Raw genomic sequence first — 15,000 nt, 5'->3', positions numbered from 1 at the left:
ATATATATATATATATATCAATTTTTTTTTATTATTTTTTTTCGTATTTTCTCTCATCTACTCAGATCCACTCCAGATCAACCATCTGGATGAAGAGTTTAAAAAAATAGGAATTGCCCAGGCATTCTACCCTGAAAAAAACTGATAAAATTTCAATTTTATTATAGGAATGTATACCCAAGATAAACATCTGTCTAACCTAACGATGCCTCTGTGAGATATCTATATCATAAACTGGTCCAGTATCACCCAAAAAACGCACACATCTTTGGGGTTCTTTTGAGTCTGTTAATTTATTTTTGTATGTTAGTTGTCTCTTATTTTTACTTTAAGATTTTTGTGCTTTTGTGTCACCTTATGCCTGTCAGTTTTTGCATTTTGGGTCTTGCCACATTCTATTATTTTTAGGCATTGAGAGTTTTCTATATGAGTTTGGTTTGTTTGTCATTGGCCAGTTTAAAGTGTTTTTTAAATGGGTCTTTACTTTGTCTATCAGAATTCCTGTTTTATTTGATACATTATCTTAGCATATTCTTTCCAGTGTTTATCACTGGTTTGCCATTGCTTTCTCAGCCAGAGCCTTCTGTAAATTAGTTAATTCTCTGTACCTGTGTTCCCATTTGTTCTCCAGTTTGTACCTGTTCTACCCTCTACTTAAGGTCTCAGCCATTTGTCGGTATTCATCAGGTCCTCAGTTCGTTTGCATGTTTCTTGTGTGTTTCTGTTTCATTTGCCTCATGTTGCATCATATTCTCTATACACTTATCATGCTGCTTCCAACAAACAATGAGAAATAGAGTATATATTTCCTGGCATGTTAAATCTCTGACATTTAGATGCTGATGGAAAGACACAACCTCCATCAAAAGTTAATATAACTGGATAATAATAATTATTAATTCTTATTGGTTAATATTGTTCCCTCTTTGATAAACAAGGATTTATCAAATATTTTCTAACAATCCACACTAAAAAATAAATGAAAATATACAGGATTTGTGCCGAGATGGTATCGGGTCAATATCAGTATTGGCCAATACTCAGAGCTGTGATAATTGTAGAGTATCAGAAAAAAAAAAAGAAATTAGTACATCTCTAGGCTAACTGAGATGTAAAAGGTCAAGATAGTCGAAAGATTGGGGTCACATTTCTAGAAAAGATGTTCTGCCTTAATGGTTTTGACTTTTACCCTCTGATTTTTGTTACAGTCATTAAAACACCTTTAGTTAGACATGATCTACTAAGCAAAAAGCATACCAGAAGGTTGGACACTAAGGTCTAAAGGAGAACTAAATTCGATGGCGTCACATTTATTTCCATATGCTTGTGAGCAAAATAAACATATTCGCATGTTTGTTAAACTACTTCTGTTCATGCTTTTTCTAGCACCGCACAACAAAATCGGCAAACTTCCGTTTTGAGAGGAGAAAATCCCTCTCTGCGCGCGCCAGCTCCTCCCACTCGGGATCGTGCTCGGGATCTCATCGCTTGCATGATTTTCTATCCAGCAGCCACGCTCGAGGATGGCTGCACTCTTGAAAGCATATCTGCCCTCGGACTGATTTTCTCCTTGCGCAAAGGAAAATGAGTTTTGACATGCTGGGCGGAGACAAACCTCTTCTATAAGCCTCCTCCTGATTGGGCCTTGCAGACACAATAAAATGGGGGGTAGTGTCAGGAAGCCTTTGACTGAGACTTATCACTTATCCCATGTACCGCAAACATTGAAGAAGCCTCCACCACTGTCCAGCCATTGTCTTTACTTATGGACGCTGTCAGTCAAAGGCCTCCTGACACTACTTCTAGTGTGACCGTGTCTGTAAGGCCCAATCAGGAGGAGGCTTACAGAAGAGGCTCGTCTCAGCCCAACTTGTCAAAACACATTTTCATTCGTCAGAGGAGAAAATCAGTCAGAGGGCAGAGACTAGGAATGGGAATTGAAAACCGGTTCCTGTTCAGAGCCGGTTCCGTGTGTTCCAATTCCATGGCACCATTTGGCAGCTCGCTCAACGGTTCTCTTAACAGTTCCAGGCAGCACCAGAGCCTAGCATTGGACAGCACGACTTTCGTCACGTTTTTACGCAAGTTATGCACACGGCATTCAGTAAGCAAGTATGACGTGACCAGGTATGTGACCAAGTCTAGAAAAGCAAAACAAAAAAAATGGTGCCCCATTGGGTAAAGCAATCGAAAATTGGATGTAAAGTGGCAATTACATCCGTGGGAGGAAATACATCCAACATGCAGAAACACCTGCGCACACAAAATGGCATACATTTTAACGAATGTCGTGTTTTTAATGCTTCTGGACAGAAGCTAAAGTTACGACCAGCATGGAAGGCAACTCTGATGGTAAGTAGCTAGTTTTATATCACTGGCTGTGCTTAATGTGGTTCCTAGTAAATCATATGCCATTTCTGGAAATAAACCCGTTTCCTACCTCTCTTTGGGGTTATTAAACATGCTACGAAGTTGCTCCGCAGTTCAGGGAGCGAGAGAAAGGTGACGCTCGTTTATTTAAATCAGGGGGAGATGAGTTTATTTCCCGAAATTGTACAGTAATGCTTTTTCATTAAACGGATGCCTTCTCCATTAAATTTAGATGACTGTGACGAGACGGGTAGCCTGGCTGGCTCAGATGCTGGCAGCTCTCTTTCACTGCCTTCTGTTTTCGCCGAGGCAGGCAGAAATTGAATGTTCCAGGCGTAGGTAGACGGATGTCACCTTGCACTTACCGAGTTCATTGTTTCACAGAATCGATAAGAGAATCGATAGGGAATAGAATTGTTTCACAGAATTGATAAGAGAATCGATAGGAAATAGAATCGTTTCACAGAATTGATAAGAGAATCGATAGGGAAAAGAATCGTTTCACAGAATCGATAAGAGGATCGATAGGGAATAGAATCATTTCACCGAATTGATAAGAGAATCGATAGGGAATAGAATCATTTCACAGAATCGATGAGGGAATCGGAATCATAAAAATCGTATCAATTCCCAACCCTAACAGCGATGCTTTTGAGAGCGCAGCAGTCCTTGAGCGAAGCAGCTGGTGAGATCCCGAGTGGGTGTGGGAGGAGCTGGAACGAGTGGAAAGGGATTTTCTCCTCTTGAAGCAGCATTTTTGTGCAAGTGTGATTTTGTTTTGAGAAGTTAGATGTGCAGAAGTAGTTTAACATACATGCCAGTATGTTTAATTTGCTCGCAGATATTTTGAAATAAATGTGACGCCATAAAATTCCATCAGTAGTAACTCAGCCTAACAGTATTTCTGGGAAGGGGGGGGTCCTCATTGAATTTTCTAAAAGAGGTTTGGGAATCTTGAACTTTTTTTGTTTTTTTATAAACCAACTGAATTAGAGACTGAAAAAATATATGTCTTCTCTCCAGTCTTACCAGAATATGACACCATAGGATATCATTTTAATTTACCACAGATCTGTGGTATTGGTAGCAGTAAAGCAGCACCAACATAGAACATCACTCTGCTGCAACATTAAAGGCACCCAACTGGAACATTGTGTATTTTTCTTTAACAGCACCAGCTGGAAGCGAAACGAATATGTGGCTCATAAAACAATATGCACTATAAAAGCTGGAGACGCCAACATGTTCTGGCATCATGCTCCCACGGTCTACATCCCGCGTTTTAAAGGTGGCCTATAGAAGCGATTGCATTTTTTATCTGCAGATATGAAGCAGACAGCCTGCCTCCAGGGCTGAATAATTGATCTCTCTGTACCGGTCAGGAGGACGATGGTGGGACGCCTCTCTCTGCATGTGATTCAGTCCCATCGCGGTGCAAACCACCACCCCCTCCACTCCACTTCCTCCTCCCTATTTTCCCCTCTCTCTCTTCCTACGTGTGTTTTTGTGAGTGTATGTGGAGACGAATCGGAGAGCAGGAGGAAGAACCAAGGACGTCCTGTTTTTTTTTTTCTTTTCGATCCCTTGGAGCCGGAGATACGAGGAGCTGTCATTAGCCCGCGCCGCTGCCGCCTGCTGCAGGAGAACTTCGCCGGTGTCTCAGCCTGATCCCAGCTCTCTGATCCCCCGCTCGTTGTGTCTGAGGACTGGAACCAGTTGCAGGACCGGAGGTAAATCGATGCTTGATGCGGCTCTGCTTCAGCGCAGCAAGGCGTTTCTGTGCGTGTGGAGCTATCCGGCTGCGCTGGTGCTGAAACCACTCTACTGTTATACAAGGAAGTGCATGTGTTTTTCTTTTACACAAATCTGTGCGTCTTGCAGTAAGCATGCAGAAATGGCCATCCCGAGTGCAAATATTGCACATGGAGTTGGATAAATGCATGCATCAGATTTTTCATTTCTGTTATTTTTTATTATTTTTTTTTAGCATATTTAACGTGCTTTAGAAGCAGCTTTCCTTCCCGGAGTGGGATGGCTGTGTCCAGGGTCCCTCCAATGAAAGATGGAAAGTTTTACCACATGATCTTGATAAATATACAGGAGTGGTTTAGCCCACATGCGTGATAAGGGACTGTCCTGTGAAGCTGAGAGGTCTCATTACAACTCGTCTGATATTATCTGAGGCGCGCTCAGGTCAAAAGTCTAAACTAAAAATCACCCTTTTGGAAAATATGTATTTTTTAAACCAAATTTTAATCAAATAATGAGAAGTTACAGTTGAATGCAGTTTAATGATGATTAAATTATTGACCTTTGTGTCCTTCATTTGGCGCAAAGACAGAACGCGGTTCAGAGCGCAGTTATATAGCGTTTATACATCAGTATAGCTCCACTTAGTTCATGCCTGATGCACTAACCATATAGACAGCTATTTGTCAGGTATTTAGAAATGAATCAAAACAAAGTTTCTTAAAAATGTTAATAAATGTGACCCTTTTTATGGTTCCAGATCTGCAGACACGGGATTCTACTTCTCTGCAACTATTGAATGTAACATCGATTGGATAAAGGACGGCAAGGAACCCTAAGCCATCATCATGAATTTCGTTATGAAGCAAGCGTTGGGGGGTGAGTCCCAAACCTTTAATCTCTGCGTTGTATTTTTTATTGCTGTTGGATATTCCCTCTTTTTTTTTCTTCACGCACAAGACGCAGTTGGCCCCAGGGGCCCCTGAGTTCTGCTTTGCATTATAATGAGTTGAACCGCCGTGGCCAATCCCGTTCGGTGCAAACCGAGATGCGCAACAGCAGCAGGCCTCCACAGCTCTTTTACCTTCCGACGTTGATGCGTCTCAACTGGACGCCGCAGTGACTCTCGTCTCTCCTTACTGAGAGAACATCTCCCCTCTGAAAGAAGAGAAGGAGGTTCTGGTGGGGGCGTTAATCGAGAGAGAATCTAATCTTCAATAATTTCATTCCAGCATTCAGACACGTGAATGAGTTCCTAATTGCTTGATCCGCAGCCAGTCCCCGGACGCGAGATTATCATAACAGATTAATGGATTTTTGAGAGAATATGAGCTGTTTGTCCTGCGTGAATATGCGGGTGATGCAGTGGGAAGGGACACGACCTTAAGTGGTTCTCACAAAGGAACAAGAGTCCTTGCAGGGAATCAGTACATTTATCAGTAAAGCAGTTCCTGTATGCTGTTTACTGTGACTTTATAGGCAGGAAGACCTTTAAAAAAAAAACTGTATTTATTGCATGAGCACACATAATAAGCCTACAGTACTGTTATGTGTATTTTTTTATTTTTATAATGAATGTTATTTTAGAGTGTGATGTCTCAAAATGCATTGTGAAAGACCAACACATAATTGTGCATGATTGTCAAATAGATGGAATAGAAAATAGAATAAAAAATGATTTGTGGTTTATTTATTTATTACAGATAAGCTCCATTTAGTTCATATATTGCAGTTCAATCTGAAAAACTCACACGAAGAAAAAAGACAATTAGAGGAAATTTATTGATACAATTACTTTGTCTTTGGCTCTCAGACCTCGACAGGAAACCTAGTGCTGAATTTTGATAGATATGCATGAACAGGAGGAAAGAATAGGGCTGTTTCCTCTGTCTGTAGACTGCTGGTTAGTGAGACGGTCTGCTGAGCTTTATGGGGAGATCCAGTGGATTGTGTGAGCTGCTTCTAGAGCTTCACTCAGGGACCTGGAAGATGGAAGTCTAGCTTGAATGACACAGGTTGCATGAACCTGTCCATAATGAGCAAGCATGAGATGACAGTGGAGAGGAAAAACTCCCCATTGGAAGAAACCTTTGGCAGAACCAGGCTCAACATGGCGGTCTTCTGCTGGGCTGGTTGAAATGAGACGAAGAAAGAATGCAGTAAGATTCCATGAGGAATGACACTTATCTGGTTATCTGGATCAAATCAGACACAGCGCAACCACTACCTGCACAGGTAGCAGACGAGTTGTGGATCGGAGACCTTTTAATATGAACTTCGGGTGCTGATTGGCTTTCGTGGAGGCATGGTTTAAAGCTGATTGGCTGTCTTGTAGGCGGATGAAGGCGACTGATCAGTTTATTCAGTTGAGCTTCCGCCTAGGCTCCATAATAACTACTGATGCGGTATGTCCCTACCAGCTATGCTCATTTAAAGGCTGACTTTTATGCCTATTCTTTTACATAATAATTAAAACTCAACATGGATTAAAAAAGTTTTGCTGCAAAATTCATAAATGGATTTCTATGTACACATACACTTGGCCATTCTAATGAATATATGATTTGCTAAAAATAGTCCAACTGTTGCTCTGGTTCTACTCGAGGTTTTTGTCTGTCTGCTTTTCTAGCTTAAGCTCCATCCATCTTTCCATCAGCTTATAAAACATTCCCAAAGCATGATGCTGCCACCACCGTGAGACATCTGTAGTGTTCAGGCTGATGTATGATGGCAGTGCAACTTCCATTTGGGTTCATCTGAGCAAGGAACTTCTTACCACACCTTTCATTTCCCCGAGCTACATGGTTTGTAAAGTTTAAGAGGATAATTTGTGAAGTTCACCTCAAAAGTTGTCATCTTTAGAGATTCTTAGTTTTCTACAGTTCCTTTAAAAGTTCCCATCATCCTATTTGTTGCCATTCTGTTTCATGTTCTCCTTGTTCATTCTAGCTGTTCAGGTGAAGATCTATGTGTTGCTAGCTTTGCAGTTGTGCCATACTGTTTCCATTTGAAGATTAATCAGAGCTCTTTGAGAGGTTCATAGCTTGGGATCCTGCATTATATCAAACCCCTACTTTACACATCTCTTCATCTTTATCTCATCACATCTTTTATGTGTTCTTTGGGCTTCATGTTGCTGTTTGTTCACTGGTGCTCTCCAATAAATCCCTGAAGACTCTGCAGACTGAGAGGAGCCAACCAGGTGGTCTCTATGGTGATTAAGGCAGTTTGTGGCGCTGAACTCGACTGATGGGAATCACTTTTTACCTCTTCTTCCAGGCTTTCATTTCCACTCTACACTGAGCTAGTCTATCACAAAAATTCTAATAAAATAAATGAAAACTGCTGGACCTTTGGTTCTAAAGGTTGGTTCACATGGCAAGATTTTAAAATTGTTGGGTAATTTACAAACACTCCTTAACTCGGAAACTTGTGAGCTCTGAATAAAGATTTAGCATCTAGCAATGTGTGTACAGACGGTCTCTTTGTAAAATAGTAGATGCACTTGAGAAAGTGGCTTAGTTTCATTTGCTTTGAGGAAAAATAAAAACAGTTTTATGTTGTTTTTAAGAAGGAAAGATACTTAAATCATAGGGTACACCTCACATAAAAGGATTTGGGGAAAAGATAAAATTGAAAAAACTGGATTTCCTGATTTGCGATTACAGTGGTCGTGACGTTCTTCTTTGCTGCAACAACAGGAGTAAAATATACACTATGTAGAGTTCTAATTTAACTCTAAATCCGAGTGGGACCAAATGCACTCTTAAAATGTTACTTTAACACTGCAAAATTGACTGTGTAGCACGGTTATCTCCCTGATAATCAAGAGAGGGAAGATCGTGGCAGAAATGGAACCTGAGCACACACCTTAAGGGTTGATAAATACTTTCGATCTTCTCTATTTTAAAGCCGATCCCTAACTTCCAAAATATCTCACATTACTTGAAATAGTCCAACGGGGAAGAGGAGCTCTTTTTGATGCCCCGGTTTGATAGGACTTTGACTGGGGGACATTAGCAGAGCTTTCCCAGTGGCCTCTCGAACAGGCTCCACAGGTGGCCCTGATATCCTCTCTGCTGACATTTTTCGAAGCAGCTTTTCTTTAACTTCCTTTACAGTTTAAAAGCTAGATTTGAGTGCACTACATTTTATGGACTATACTGCACGGTTAGGCTGATATAAGCATTGCTTTAGCACTTTCCTTTTCACGAGGAAACAGTTTCAGCTTTTCCTTTGGTTATTGATAATAAAATAGGTTAGGAGGATAACTGTAGCATTACATTTTTATCTTACTCTCTGCTTTCAAAAAGACACAAATACCCTCAACCTAATCTTTACCATTATACAAATGAACGTAAAGAGCCAATTCTCATATTTGCCTTCCTGCTTTCCCTCAGTGAATGAGATAAATAGGCACAATATCCTCCTGCTTATCTGTGAGGCTTTACACAGCTGTTAATGTTGGGTTTGTGTCAGCCAAACACAGATATCGATGTTTGTCAACAGTGAAAGGAGCTAAAGCTCAGCTCTGTTAAGTTAAAGTTGCTGCTCTCTCTGCTGATGCTCTGCGTGCATCATGTTGTTTAAACGGCTTGTTGGTATGTTAGTGGGTGTCCGAGGAGCAGCAGGTGCCCATCGCCTGGTCTGCTGCACAGCTTTGCACCAATGAAGATGAGTCAAAGCTGCTGAAGTGTGCACAAAAGAAATTTCACACATGGGGAAAATCAGGCAGCTCGTGCCAAGATCTTCACCTTCAGAAAGGTAATTCTTTCCATCCTGGGGAGCAAGTTTTTATACTTCCTTCTTAAGGAGTAATGAGTTTTTGCTTTACAGTGGATTAGCTTTGGGCTATCATCTAAATTCTTTCTCTCTGTGCACGGCGAGGAGAAACTCACACTCCATCTGCTCCAATTTAGACCTGCGCTTTTTTTTTTTTCTGTCTTTCTTATTCAGTGATGAGAAAGGTCGCCTCAACATGGATCAAAGAAGCAGTCATCTGTGGCCGTGACCCCTTCAATTTTCTAGATCCGGTGTTTTTTGGACTATTCATGCTATGAAACCATTAAAAATGTTAGTGGCTTTGGAGTAAATTATGTTGTTACCGAGGATTTTTTTTTGTTTTTTCATTTCTTTTTGGTACTGCTAGACAGTTGAAATGTATTCTTCCATTGCAGTACAGTCCCAGGCTCAAAATTAGCATAACATTATGACCCCCCGTCATACATTAAGCCTACATGATCTGTTTCTTTTTCTGTGATTTATACAGATACGCATGCACATTCTTCCTTTGGCTTCATATGGGAACATGTGCAGTGCTTTGATAGAGAAACACCCCATACTGTTATCCCAGGTGTTTGCATCAAATATTTCAAGTTGTTTGCCTGGAGCAGTATAAGGGGATAGTATGATGCAATGGAATGAACTTTTGTTCTAGGTAACCTTCTGGTGACTCAAAAGACAATAATATTAGCCTGCATTTCTTATGGGGAGTGGCAGCCTATTGGTTAGGGAATAGAGCTTGGAATCCTGAGGTTGTGAGTTTGAAACTCACTCCCACAGACTACTACTCTGGCTCTCTGAGCAAGACCCTTAACACCAGATTGCTCCCTGGGTGCCCCACGATGGCAGTCCACTGTTCCCTAATGGGATGGGTTGAATGCAGAGGTGGATTTTTCCAATGTGAGATCAATAAAACGTAATTATTGATGAAAAAATAACCTCTGGATGGTTGCATCAAGGACTTACAGTCAGTATTCAGGATAGTCAACATTTAGTTTTTCTAAGTTAAAACTTTTCCTTTGATATCTGAAGGGCAGATTATACTTCAGCAACCTCATTAATCCAATGTTGCTTGGGTTTGGTCGCGAACCAGTTTTGATGGTATGCTTCTGCACCGTCAGTCTGGAATTTCTAGGGACGCACAGCAGTTTCCCGCCAAAGCGCAAGGGGGAGCTTATTCGAGAACTCGCCAGAACTTCGATGGATGGTCACGAGAACTTCGGCTGTGTTTATCTTCCAAAAAAACAATGGCAAGATATCGTGGTCAGGGAGATGGATCTAGAGTTGGTAGACATTGAAGAGGAACAGGTTCTGTTAATAGAGCGAACCTCCTGGATTAACCTTTGGTCGTATTTTTCCATTGTAGTTGTTCCTCTGTTTTTAAAAATGGCGCGCCACAGCACCGAATCGAGAAGGACAACCACACAGACAGCCAGAAAGGCATACCAAGGACCAATCACAGCTACTTTTTGTCAGCGCACTTCCGCTTGAGGTCTGCGTGGGTTTGCACGGTCCTGACTGCCCGACGTGTAGTCAGGATTTTTTTGAGGTGCGCAACGATGGTTGCAGAACCTCTGCACAGGGGGCATGGTCGCGCACAGAGACAGATTTGACGGTTGCAGAGGTTTTCTGTCAGAAGTATAAAGTGTCCCTTAGAAGTAATTACAGATGGTCAAAGCAAGCTGATTTTATGATAAACGGCTGCCATAAGCCTGCGCTCAGGGCAGCAAATCAAGATATTGCACATTCAAATCCTCTCTACGCATTTGCAGATCTCACACGGCAGAAGTGTTGCAAAAATCTCATGTGTAAAGAGAGCCAACCGAGAAACTGCTTGACTTCTAACCAATGATTTGTCTGTATTTATGGGTGTTGAAGCAAAAATACATCAGACTTAAGTGACTGTGTGTTTATAGACTGATCTACTCATTTGTAGATCTTAGTACACATTTGCAAATCTTAACGCACATTTGTAGATCTGAATATAGATTTGTGGATTTTTCTCACATTTGCAAATCAACAAGTAATTTTACACATTTGCAAATACTCGTACAGACAGACAAATCTACTCACATTTTAAATTCTCACTGCACACAAACCAGATCTAGATACAGCCATACAACTCTCCACACACATTTGCAGATAACTTTGCAAGAATATTGCTCCTGTACAATTGGTTCAAAGAGCTAAAGAGTCCAACTCTTGCTCATGAATGTTTGAGCTCTATTTTGGGCATGATTGATTTCTTTCTTGATTAAGTATCAGAAATACATTTACTGACTGAGCCTGAAATTGATTATGGCAAAGAAATGGAAAAAAAGGGCATTATGTTTCAAACCCTATTTTTTAGATTTAATGTGATTTGGGATAGTTTGTGATATACCAGTGCAAAGTCTTAACATTTCAGTATTGGAAAGTGAATTATTTTAGTGGCATTTATGTAGCTTACTTTTCTTTTCTACCCCTAAATGAATTCCAATGCAAACAACTGGCTAAGATATCACTTGATTTACAAAACAACTGGGTATATTTAAATATTGGTCTAAATCCAGCTGTTATGTGAAGGCCTCAGAAGTTTGTTAGGCAGCATGAGTAAAAGAAACAAAGTTGGAGAATTCAGTAAGGAAATAATGGAAAGGTTAAATGAAGGTTTACTAATAAAAAAATATCTTAAACAAATATGAACAAATCTAAAACTGTTCCAGCCATCATCTGACAATGATAAGTGTACATAACCGCTTTAAACCATATTCTGCCTTTCACCTAAACTGACAGCCCATCTAAAAAGAGCATTAATCAGAGGGGCTGAGCTGCAGAGATACACATCTCATGGGGAATCCTTTGACAGGAGAATAATTTGTTCTGTGCTCTGCAAATATTGCTTTTCAAAGGTTGCAAGATTGAATTTTCCTATTCAGTTTGCCACAAGTTTTGTAGGGGACAAACGATACATGCGAATGAGGATGCTCCAGTTACATGAGATCAAAACAAACTTTTGGCCTGCTTTTGGTTCCCATGGAGGGTTCGCCATGTTAAGGGCCATCTGAAACCACGTAGTGGGCAAGGCGAGTGGACCATTCAGGCCTTAAACAGCGGAGCTGAATCCCCAACTGTCCTCTAAGCACTAACCCTTAATTATCAAATGTCACTCCAAATGAAGTCACACCCGCAGTTGTGGAAGGCACCTTGATTGATTGTGAAGGGAATATTTGAGAATGGGACATCCTCTTCCCTCCAATGGTTGGATAAAGTTACTTCAAAGAGGGCCTCTCCTTTTGGAATTCATTAATTTATTTTTCTTTTTCCTAACTTCTGATTTTGGGTCAGTTTCTTATGCCAGGATTTCCATGAAGGTGTTATCCCAAGGGATAAATAAAGTTGAGTCTTAGTCTTAGTCTGAGCCTAAGTGTGATGAAAATGCAGCAAACCAGCGGAACTAATATTTAAAGGAAAGTTTTTCCTCCATCATTAGTTCGCCATTACGCCTGCTGCCAAATCCAACGAGCCTGCACTGATCCAGACTCGCTATTCCAGAGCTGACCGTTCCACTGGCCCTACCCGCTAGGTGGTTTGGGATGACCCTTAATGTGGCGGATCCTCCGCAGGAATTGGCAAACGGAGGGTTAGTGTTTAGGGGAAATATTTAGGATCCGATTTGGGATTCTTCCCCGATCTGCATCAGTGCAGGCTTGCTGGAATTTAGCAGCAGGTTTAACGGCGAAATAGTGGCAGAGGAAACACTGGCTTTTAAATGTATGTTCCACTTGTTTGCTGCATCTACGTCACACTGACAGAAAATCCCAAGTTATGAAAAAGAAAAAGACGAACTTGGTCCCTTAAGGGAAGGTCCAGGATTTATTTTTAAGTGGCGAATGTTTGATATCATGTCAACCTGTGCCACATACAGTTGTACAGCCATGCACATGGAGCGTCACTGTGTTGCATTAGCAATGACTGCTTTCCTTTTCCGGTGGAAGGAAGAGGTATCGTTTATACCCCCCACTTTCAATCAAGGTGCCTTCAACAGGAAGTGTGACTGCATTAAGAGTGACACTTGATTGTTAAGGGTTAGTGCTTAGGGGCCGGTTTGGGATTCAGCTGAGGGGATATTGCTTAGCAGAAGTGCTTAGGGGGTGGTTTGAGATCGAGGATATGAATCTTTGTGAAAATGAGCCCTGAGATTTATATTGGAAAAAAAATGACGAAATTCAACTGGTATAAAAAAAATTTGCTAGGCACTATAAGGCAAAAATTATGAGCATAAAATGTTTCCTTTAGTTTTTTTTTTGTCTTGAGGGCAGAATAAAATTGATGCAGAGCCTTTCATAAATTGGTTTATAACTTCCTGAACTTTGACCATTGCTCATTAGTGACATTTGAAAGAATTCTCTCCCTCTCTGTAAGTGAAGAATGTGATATTTATGGATGTGACTTATGTCAACGTTTGTTCTGATTTTAGATTGGGGGGGAAAAATGCATTGTGCGTTAGATGTGTAACAAATGACATCATTAAATATGTGTGTAAACAGGGAACATCCAAGCCACTTCCATTGCTGTTTGCAACTGCTCCTCCATCCTCTCTCATCTTCTGGTCCTGTCTTGCCTGGAGTGGAGAAGGAAGGAAAATGAGGTGTAGGAGGAGATGAAAAGTGACAAATTGATCTTTAAAATGGGGTGTTATATCATCAGCTGCTGAAGCCAGAGGTTGTAAAGTCTGGACCAGCAGAGGCTGTAATCGCAATTTAATGGGAAATGTTTTCTCTTCTTGACTGCTTTGACTTCCTCCTTCCCTTTTCCTTCTCTAACACTCCCTCCACCTCACTCGTGCAGCTTGTTTTTTTTTTCCTCACCATTTTCTCCCCTGGGTTGCCACCTCTGTCACTCTTCTTCCTTCCCTCTTACCACACTTCCTCGGCTCTGTCTTCTTTCACCTCATCACTCTCTCTCCCTCCCCACCTTTGTTTTTTTGTACTTTGGTTTAACTTTCATTCCTTTTCTTTCCTGCCTTGCTCGTTCTACTATTACAGTAAATCTAAAGGTTGAGGCGAGAAAACCTCAATCAGGCAGCCACAGGGGAGGCTGCGATTGTGTGCGCTGGTGTGATTTGGTGTCTGCTTGTGTGTGACGAGAGATGGATGGAGAGTTAGAAAGTGAGCTGTGTGTGACAGGATGAGGGACTGGATGGACCTTAGTAGATGAGTTTAGCTGGCATTAGATGATAAAGTGTAAGGTGTATGTGAAAGTGTGTGAGGGGATGCAAACACAAATACAGGAAGGCACAGATCTCTGGCTGGCTGTACACACACACTGACAGTTAAAAAGGCATCAAATTTCAAACTTCCTGACATACTGATAAACAAACCCAAACACATGGATGCATGCTGGGAATCACAATCAGTGGGATGCGACAGACCTCCCACCCTGCTGGAAACCATGGGAGGGTGGAAAAGCACCACAACAGTGCAGATATGGCAGCCGACAGCTGGGCCATTTACACACAACCACTGGGCAAACAATCCCCTAAGGAAAAAATTACAATATCAAATGGAAAAAAAACACTACATATGGAAGAAAATACTGAATTTAGTGTTGATGAATAGAAGAGTGAAATAGACTTACACACTTGGAGCCAGTTGTTTGGAGAATGTCAACATTTCTCTGTCAGCTATTCTTTGAGATTGGATGCTGCTTCTACATTTGATCAGTTACATTCAATTGAGTTATTCTTTGACAAGTCCACTTTAAGACGAAGTTTTAATGCACCATTATTTTTACTTTCGCTTTACCATAATAAAATATTGCTACTCTTATTTTGCTTCAATCCCATTTGGTTATATAAAGCCATATTAAAACACGTCATTGCAAAGTAATTTACAGAGACATTTCTTTCAGATCATCTAGTGAGATTGGCTAAACTTTTTTCTGTCTAAAGAAAACCAGCTGATTGCATCCTCCTCCAGGATCACCTGGTGGCAACTTCATTCTGGCGTTGAATCTACAGTCCCTCATACTGAGCGTGCATGCAGCGACAGTGGAGAGAAAAATAATACTTTTTAACAGGGAGAAACTTCCAGGTGAACCAGGAGTGTGAAGGAGACA

The 15,000-nt window shown here is 41.0% G+C and overlaps 1 protein-coding gene across 1 annotated transcript in view; it reads left to right on the top strand.

Moving 5' to 3' along the window:
• The first annotated feature begins 3,715 nt into the window (after positions 1–3,715).
• The window catches only part of cplx1 (complexin 1), an 88,206-nt gene continuing 76,921 nt past the window's right edge, over positions 3,716–15,000 (top strand). The window contains exons 1-2 of the mRNA XM_015371063.1: positions 3,716–4,100; positions 4,880–4,998. Of these exons, the coding sequence (XP_015226549.1) occupies positions 4,968–4,998 (31 nt within the window). The 5' untranslated portion in view covers positions 3,716–4,100; positions 4,880–4,967. The remainder of the gene's footprint in view (positions 4,101–4,879; positions 4,999–15,000) is intronic.

The sequence above is a fragment of the Cyprinodon variegatus genome, unplaced genomic scaffold (assembly GCF_000732505.1).
Source record: "Cyprinodon variegatus isolate N-32 unplaced genomic scaffold, C_variegatus-1.0 Scaffold52, whole genome shotgun sequence".
Classification (NCBI taxonomy): Eukaryota; Metazoa; Chordata; class Actinopteri; order Cyprinodontiformes; family Cyprinodontidae; genus Cyprinodon; species Cyprinodon variegatus.
Note: the sequence above shows the minus strand (reverse complement) of the source record. Positions and strands in the feature narration are given on the sequence as shown.